The sequence below is a fragment of the Protopterus annectens genome, chromosome 6.part0 (genome assembly GCF_019279795.1).
Source record: "Protopterus annectens isolate FY-2018-M chromosome 6.part0, PAN1.0, whole genome shotgun sequence".
NCBI classification, from domain to species: domain Eukaryota; kingdom Metazoa; phylum Chordata; order Ceratodontiformes; family Protopteridae; genus Protopterus; species Protopterus annectens.
Genome location: NC_056737.1, coordinates 318241671 through 318251185, shown reverse-complemented (window position 1 = coordinate 318251185; position 9515 = coordinate 318241671). Strand labels below are relative to the sequence as shown.

The 9515-nt window shown below is 38.9% G+C and overlaps 1 protein-coding gene across 1 annotated transcript in view; it reads right to left on the bottom strand.

Annotated features, from left to right (window-relative positions):
* Positions 1-6711, bottom strand: part of LOC122804056 (galectin-related protein-like) — a 110741-nt gene extending 104030 nt beyond the window's left edge. The window contains exon 1 of the mRNA XM_044073728.1: positions 6507-6711. Coding sequence (XP_043929663.1) covers positions 6507-6533 — 27 coding nt within the window. The 5' untranslated portion in view covers positions 6534-6711. The remainder of the gene's footprint in view (positions 1-6506) is intronic.
* Between the last annotated feature and the right edge of the window lie 2804 nt (positions 6712-9515).

Sequence of the window (9515 nt, the reverse complement as noted above, 5' to 3'; positions counted from 1 at the left end):
AGGTTCCTGAGATCACAGAGAGTTGGAGTTTATTAAACAGTAGCAACAACAATTAGCATCTTATTTATTTATTATTTATATTGAATGTGATGAAAGGAAATACTGTTAGCCCAGCTTGCTGGAATTTTGTAAATATTTATATGTCATTGGTGATTATCGAAATGATTTATGCAAGATGCTTGTGTTACAAATTTATTAGAACTGTATGTCATGTGTATATCAAACTGCTTGTACAGACTTGTTTGATGAAAAAGGGATTTGCAGAGTGCTGTTTGAAATGTAGCCACAGTGTGCTCTACTGGAAGAGAACAGAAATGTACATGCACTATTGTAACTGCTTAAATGTATATATGTTAACAATGGAAACTGGAATACAGGAGGTTAACTTCAGAAAAATAACTGAAATTAAATTACTTTATGGCTAGGCCATAAAATATGGTATCTTTCAGTTTTCAGTGTAGTAGAGACACAGAATCTGTGCTGAGAAACTTTCTGTATTGTCTTTGGAGTAAACTAATTGCTACCTCTGAAAGCATGATGGAATACAGTTGTTTTATGACTTCCAGCATCTACCAAAGATCTGAGGTCTATGTATTTTTACAAATAGATGCTAAATACTGCCAGCTTCCAGCAGTGGGGGTTTCACCTGGGAACTAGGAGTCAGATGACAAGATATTTTGTCATTATGCAAGCTATCTCAGCAGCAATATTGTAGATATTATTTTCAGAAGTTTCTTAGTGAGAAAGAACATTCTGTATTCTGTTTTGCACCTGACAACAACTAGAACATCCATTCACCACATCTGCCTGGCTCTAAAAGTAAGTTACTAGGGAATAGTAATTCTCATATATACAGTCAGGAATATATCAAAGCTTAGTTTAGATGTTTTTCTTTATTATTTGAGACTGCACTGCAATATTATTTTAAATAATTCCTCTGATTTTGAACTCTGATGTCACTGTGAGTATATATCTAGTATTGTCTTGTTCTTTTTATTATTTATTATTAAATATATTTAAACCTTTCATTGTGTCTGATCTGTGCAGTGATATTTAAGTTTTGAGAGTACTTGCATATTTATGTGGTGACACTGTGTGGGCCATTCCTAATAGCCTTGCTCTTGGTCAATCTACCATTTGTATTAATATTAATATTACACAGTAAAATTGGACAACCTTTGTTAAGGGCTTTAAAGTGGCTGATAAGGGGTTCTGGTGGCAGTGAAAACTACCCTATAGTCTGGGCAAAAGGGGGCATAGCTAGTAAACCTGTGCCAGCCTTTCCCAGGTGGGTGTGTGTGTATGCAAATCAAAATCTCAAAGAGTGTGTGTGGGTGTGTCAGCTAGTTGGGCAGGGACACAAAGCACTAGTTGGACAGAGAGAGTGTTGGATAACTTGGTTTGGAACCCTGGCTAAGATATCAACTCTATAGCTGTGCCAGTGGGGAGTCTTACTGGAGATCTAGAGAAAGGTGGGGGAACCAGCCTTGGACTGACTGTGGTCGCTGTGCTCTTAAGGGAAATTGCACTTGATGCAGAGAGCTGCATCTGGAAATACTCTGCGTGTAAATGTTATTCTCCCAGTGAACGTCCCCCACTGGTGCCAGTGGTGAGGATTGAGGCTCCTTGATTACTGGTTTAGTGGTGGGGTGTCACACTGATAATGTTTCTTTATAGACTATTATTGCATGCTAAGATATGTTTTTTTTAAAGTGTGAATACTATTATTTCTGATAGGATCTTCTCATCTGTCCTACTCTCAGTCTGATGTTCCTTTTCCTTCCCTTTTACTTGTTTGAAATTCAATAACATGGATTAAAAACTGACATTTATGTCAATGTACTATGATTTCAGGGTTGTTATGATGCATTAATTATTGTTTAGAGAGCTGCAAGAGCAAAATCTCGCAAGAAATACATATTTTGTTTAACTTCAGGCTTGTTGACAAACAGCATTTCAACTAAGTTCTTGTATCTCCTGCAAAATCTAAAGTAAAAGTTGCCACAGGCTCCATATACATCTCCATATCCTTCTCACACTTCCCTAATCATTCAGGCCCATAGACCTCCCTCTCCAGAACTGCAATTCCTTGCTCTCATTAACACTTATGCAATAAGACTGGAAGACTAGTGTTCTCACCCATAACTAACCTGAAGTGTAGTATACTGCTGGCCCTAGCCATTCCAGCGAAAAATTTGAAAGTCTATGAAATGTTCATGCAAACAACATAACCCTTCCACCCTGCAGCCAGCTAGCACTGATTTGCAGTGAAGAAATAATTATGTGCACCAACTTGTAAAAGTACATTTTTATAAAATGGGAGTCAGGTTATGAAGGTAACAGGAAGGCTTCAACATTCTCTATCATGTTTGAAACAGACTCTCTCATTTCTCCATGTGATAATTGTCCATCTGTGCTAAGGCTTGTTTTGTGTTCTAGGGAAGAGCTAGTAGACAATCACATAACATTGAAGGATCACAGTTGCAATTTTCTGACTTTGTTTAATTAGCTTGTTGCTTGAGAATATGATATGTATCAGGATTCCACATTTCTTTATTCAACCCACAAACACACCTTGTGCAGTACAGTGGCATATTTGTGAACAGGTGAGAAAATGGCTGCTGCTAACACTGAGCAGTAAATCTATGACACCAGATACAGTGGTTAGGACAGCATAAATAAATAGAAAGCTATGCATTATTGAGGTAGTAAGAGTGCTGCTTGTCATGCTGTTGATACAGGAAAAAACTTGGGCTGTCTGACAAATGGCAGTAAGAGGAAAATGGAGTACTCTCTTCAGGTGAAAAATGTCTCTGTGTCCCATTCATTACTAGTTAACGAAAGGAATTAGTACTGGCCCATTTGCAGAGTATCTGCCTTCCTATTTGTGAAACTAATCACCCAGGTTCAAAGCTACACTTAGCAGTGCCTTGATATTCAGCTATATATGCGAGACACAGTGAAACTTGATTCTAGGTATTATTCACTGTGTCTTTCGTGCATTTGCACACTAAAGATATGATTCTGTATTATCATAAATTTCTGAAATTTAAAACTTTAAATGTTTTTAGTTGTTTTTACCCCTTGTTTCTCATATACTGCACTACAACATAAAAATTAAATGGTGCTAGAAGTTGAGAGTTGCAGACCTGTTTGCTTCATTCTTCCATTTCCTCAAAAAAGGATTCTAATCCCTCCGCACATATTACCCTAGTTTTGTTTTATTCACTCATATACCCATCTAGAGTACCATAGGTATTCTGGCATCCTCACATTTCATTTTTGTTTAGCTGCGCTGCAGACAGACATGAAACAGAGGGAGATTGGCATAATGGTTAAGATATTTGCGTTCTAGCCATAAGGTGCTGGGTTTGATTCTTACATGGGTTAATTTGCTAGACTTAAAATGGCCCAGAAGGGCAGTTAGCCTAGTATAAACCTATAAATGAAATGTAGATTTGCAGTTACTGATAAGGACCACTTGGCCTCCCTAGCCCATGCCTTACTTTATCTGTCAAGTAAACTGCAGATGCTGAGTAGCCATTAGTTTACTTTTTCCATCCTCCACAAAGACTGTATTAGGTAGTTTTATTTGCATACCTGAATTCTGCTGCAGTTTTTCCTCACTCTGTATACTTAGACAAGCTATTGCACATGTACTACAATGGGGATAAATGCTTTTTAATATTTCCTAAGTATGTTTATGCAAAGTCTTTGCATTCTATGTTCATGCTGACATACATCTCCTTTTTTTTTCCAAACGGTGATGACTCAATGGACACTGTTGAGTCTTATGACGTATGTAAACTTTTCTGTCAAATCTCTATCCCTGCAGATGACATATCAAGTTATTTTTGTGAATTTTTATATATTGTCTGTGATACATTTCTTCCATCATGTTTTGTTACAGTCTGTTCTGAAATGCCTCCTTCATCTCCATGTTCTAGTTGAGCTGAAGTCTCCAAAACTGCTGTCTTACCCGCTCTCTGTACAGAGGGGTCATACTCTTATTTCCTACTGGAGATGTCACTTCCTTTGCACACCAGCCTAGTGTCAACACTCTTCACTCACACAGCTGGCCTACTTTTAAATCACATTCTGTCTTCCCCAGATTCCTTCCACTTTTGCTGTTCTGTCTTCTTGCCCAAAATTGTATCTGCCTTTCTTGGATTTTAGTTTCCCAGACACACTACTATGCATTTTACTGCACTGAACTAAAACTGCTATATTTATCATGATTCCTACTACCTTAAAAAGTCATTTGCTATTTTCTCTACCCTGTCCAGCATGTTTTAGCAGTAGTGCATATGTCTATACTGTGGTTAAAATTATATTTTCCTTTGAGGCCACAATGCTGTTGTGATGTAATACTAAGGATCAAGTACAGTACGGAGAATTTTGTACCCTAAAACAAGCATTTGTCAGAGGTGGGAACTGAACTTGCACCATCTGTGTAATGACAAGAAACACATTTTAATTGTGGTGCCTTAGAACACTCATTAGTCCTGAAATTTGTGTTCTGGTTGTAGTTATGGTGCGCTAGAAAAAGTGTGATCAGTGTCTGTATCTCATTGAGTCAGTCAGTTTTAAGGAAAGGTATCAATGTTCTTACATGCATCTCATGTCTCAACTGCAGTTCTTGTCCCTATACTTAGCACCTCCTCATTTTCCAAACATTAGCGTCTAGTTCAAAAACTCAGGAAGAGAAGCAGTTAATGTATGCTAGTTTCATTAGCATAATTCTGTATATAATTCTTCACGTGGACTATTGCTAGGTCTTACATAGACTTATTTCCTTCAAACAACATTCCAGGTTTCCCAGATCGTCTCATTGTACTGCAGCACGACTTACTATTCTAATTTATTTACTTGCTTATAATGATAGTGATTTTTTCCCATATGTTATCAACTGTCTGGAACACACCCCAAGCACCATTCATCAGCTCTTTAACCTGACTTCTTTCACTAACCAGCTTAAAGTGCACCTATAACAGCAAGCAAAATACAGATGAACTGGATTTTTAATTTTAATCTCTAACTCAGTATATAGTTATGCCATTTTTTGTTTTGTACTGATCCTACATTTTTGATAACTGCCCATTACTGCATTGTAATATTTGTGAAGTTGTACATTTCGTATCATACTGATTTTATATTCAACTTTTCATTCTCTGACATTAGATCATAATGAAAAGAGTCCCCAGTGGTCTTGTCTAGTTCATCTACTTCCTGAAGCAAATAAAAATAAATGTTGCATTATGTTCCATTTCTTTTTGTTGGTCTTGGCTATGGCTCATTAAACATCAGGATTTCCTAGCTTTTACTGTGATCTGCAGAGTATGTGCTGTATGTTTACAGGCAACTAGACCCTACAGCTGTCCCTTTCCTGCAAGCAGCAGGAAGCACTGGTAAGGTTTCCCATGCAAACATTGCTGCAGCTTCGTGGTTAGCAATGTAAAAGAGGGGTGCAGCAGGGATAAACATTTATACCAGACTGAAAAGAGGGTGCAGCAGGGATAAACATTTATACCAGGCTTGAAAAGAGGATGCAGTCTTGCATATGTAGGTCTCCTGGCAACCCCTCTGTAGAATGGTTAAACAAATTTGAGAAAAACGGAATTGACATTCAGTTCTTTGCTGGAGAGCACTCAAGAAAAAACATGTTAATGTTAACTCAGAGTGCCCATATAACAGAACTTCATTAACCTAGCAGTGATAGCTAGAACAGGATATCAAACATGAAAATCCCAGCACCACTGCCCTAATCAACATGAGAGGTGCCTGAACAGAAAACCAAATAAGGTGAACCCTCATATAATGTCAAATTATGTATATTGTTTACTAAATAAATCAGTCTTCCTGTCCTATGTGTAAAGTTTTTATGTGTGTGTGTGTGTGTGTGTGTGTGTGTGTGTGTGTGTGTGTGTGTGTGTGTGTGTGTGTGTTCGTGTGTATGCATATATGCATTTCCATGCCTACTTGGACTGATATACATTTCGAACATGTCATCATTTATGGTTACTTTACCGTACCACTTACACACAGCATATTATAATTTCAGGTAAAAATAGTAAACTGGCAAAGAAAAAAAAAAAATCACCTAGCAGCTACCTTCAGACAATGCAGCCCAAAGTAATCCTTCTCATATGCAGACAGCTAAGTCTGAACTGTCAAACCAGGCTGGCAGGAAATTCCAGCCTGATTATCACTCATCTAATCATACTTGCAAACTGTGTTTTTTGTACTAAATATTTTCTTTACTAGTTCTTATACTCAGATTTTGCCTCTAACCATGTATATGTATCAAATTCCCAGTGCTAAATTATAAATAAAAAAGCCATTCTCTCTTTACCACCACTTAGCAATTTTATTTCTAGAAAATGTTTCATTCGTGAGTATGCCTCTTTTGAATACTGATAAAAACAGTAACACAGGCAAACGCACTCACACTTGTCATAGTTTTAACGTTTCTAGTTTGCGATGCAGTTATGATTGAATAAACTCACATTCTCGCAGATGCCATTCTCCGCCATCCTTTTATATCCACTGAAAGTTTTAAAAAAAAGGACGTTAAGTATCAGCAATTCAGCTCCAAGTTTGTTATAGATTACAGGGGTTTGGAAAGGATAAAGGAAAAAAGTTTTATCTCCATCCAACAGAAACAATCCTTCAAGAAGACAAACCCCGCCTGTTCAAAGTATAGTAAGTCAAGCATCAGAGCTATGTAGCTATTTATTAAAGGGTTTGAGTCTCCAAGGAAACACAAACAGACAAGTATAAAGTATGCCCCACCCTTTCCATGAAAGGAGCTAGCCAGCACACCCATGGCTGGGACTGAAGCATAGCATAGTACAGCTGTCCAACTGACTACAGTTGTAGTTGCAAAAACAAAACGTTCTCCTACCAAAGACTACAGCAAACAGCTCAGAGAGAGGATGAAGGAAAAGAGACAAGGAGCTGGTTAGTTGGTCTGGCAGGGACTGTAGCCTCAAATAGAAGAAGAGGATGAAGGAGTTAGCACTTTTGCTGAAGGGACAAGGGTCCTTAACTTACAGCATATTGTTTATTTATTTCAGTTCTTCATTACAGTCAAGTACTTCTGTGTTAGTCTGACTGGTCATAGTGTCTTCATAGTAAAGACCTGTGGAGAAAAGTTCCATCAATAAGCAAAAAATTAGACAATAATTAAATAAAACAAAATACAATGTACAGGTAAGCTGCAACATTAAACAATGCTTAGCTTTGACTCAGTTATTGTAAATGCAGCCACGTGTCACATAGCTGATCCTCTTGATATTGTAGAATTTACTTATTTAATAAATACTAGTCTCATAGGTTGGTACTAGGCTATCAGCCCTAGGGCCTATACAAGCCTAGCCATAACAATTCCCTGGCTATTTCTTCCCACACTATTTACTTCCCTGGACCCCTGTCTAGCAGGGCGACTGACGTGATCCCCGGAGTGAATTTCCTTTCTCCCATCCAATCATCAAGGTTCCCTTTGAAGAGGGCCAAAGAGGCACTCTGCTTGACATGTATGGGCAATCTATTCCAGAGTCTGGGGAGTCTCTGGGTCAGGAACCTATCCCTCCAGCATGTTTTGTTTATCTTGATGACAAGGTTTAGATCCCTGGATCTAAAGGTTGACAGGCCCATTTCAGGGGAGTCCTGAAAGTTATACTGACTAAGGATAATTTGGCCAAAGCTCAGAGAAACTACCCTGCTGTTTTGGCAAGTATTGTAAAATATTTACCACTTCGATGGCGTAGAGGGATAAAGTCCTGACTATAGTCCAGCCAACCTAGGTTACATTAGTGGCTCGAGCAACTGACAGAGCATCAGGGAGGGAAGGTGTGCCCGTCCTGGATGTAGAGGTGCTTGTTGATGATGCTCCCTAAAAGGAAGAGTGGTCCATAGAGGGGAGGTGCCCTTGGATATGGTCAACAAGCAAAGGTGGCAAGAAAAGGGGACTGGGTAGAGCATATAAAAGAATCCCCCGGATGGAAGCAAAGATGGAAAAGCTCCTGGGATGCCTTTAGGATCCAAAACCGTCACTAGGAATTCCAGAGTAAGTTTGAAGGGTAAGACAGTAGCTGGTAGATCTGGCATGGATGTGAGACACTTCAGGGCCAGGCCTGTATGAATGATTTGTGGGGGGGGGGGGGGGACAAAAAAAGTGTTGTAGGATCTTTTACATCCACCTGAATTACCAGCGACTCTGGAAGATCGGACCTCATGTTATCATCTCATCCAAGTGAGAGCATGTCAGTAGTGCAGCTCCCCCCTCTTACTCCATTCTGTTTAAATCCACAGTGTTCACATGCAATAGTACTGAAATTCATATTAGGAAACTATATACACATAAACATTAGGTGCGAATAGTGGGTCAATACACAGGTCTTAAAGTTCTGTACATGACACCACAGGAAGTGTATTTTGGTGACTGCTTAAAATAAATACTAGAGATCCTTTTCAAAAGTTTTGTACCAGGAGCCCCTCCCAATCTGTCCTGGAAATAGATTCTATAGTTGAGAAACCTCTGAGCTAAAAGCTCCTCAAGTCATGAAAATGTCCTAAGCAGTGTCATTTGAAGATGATGTTAATACCTCACCATCATGAGGAAGACTACAGTCTCTATGCAGAATGTAAGGCACACTTGAGAATAGGCAGTTTTATTTGAAAGTGACAGCCACCCTAAATGTGACAATGCATGGCAGTTGTGAGATCAAGGGAGCACAGCCATAGCAAACTTTACAGTATTACTGTTGACTATAAAAACACGTTTGTAGGTTGCACATAACAATACTGCCAGACAATAGTTAAGGTGGGAGCATGTTGTATGTTGATGCTGCCTTCCTACTATTGGAAGATGCCGTATAGTCCTGTAAAGAACACCTAACAGATGGTGAACCTTTGTCACAATGATGGCTACAGGAACAAACAGAAATATCTCCTAGCCAAATAGAAGTGGGAATGTCATCCTTGGAGATGACAAAGGAATAAAGCTTGATCTTTAGGGAGAGATCATAAGATCATAGGAGATTACTAGCCTAATTGCCCTAGAGCCTTTTTAAGCCAATCCATTCATGCCCCAGTTTTCCCAGTTATTAATGCTCATGGTTTAGTATGACTTTGGTGTATACTTATGCCTTAGGACATCTACAGACTGCCCCTGTCCATAATAGTCACAGGCAACAAGCCATAGGTGAATTTGTGAGTTCCCATCTATTGGTCCAAATTGCTTTTGAATAGGCTTAGGGAAGAGCTTTGTTTCACATGAATGGTTAGTCTGTTCCAGAGAAGGGGTAATCTTTGAGACACATACCTGTCCCTGCAGCATGTTTTGTTTATATCACATACAAGGTTGTGATCCTTAGATAGGGTAATTCTAGTGCTGTTTGTTTTGTGAATGTGTAGCAGATCTATCATGGCTGGATTGGAGAATGCCTTGTAGGTTAGGCATGATCATCCCTCAGTAGTCTGAAGGAGACCAAGTACAGGGATTGGGTTCTAGG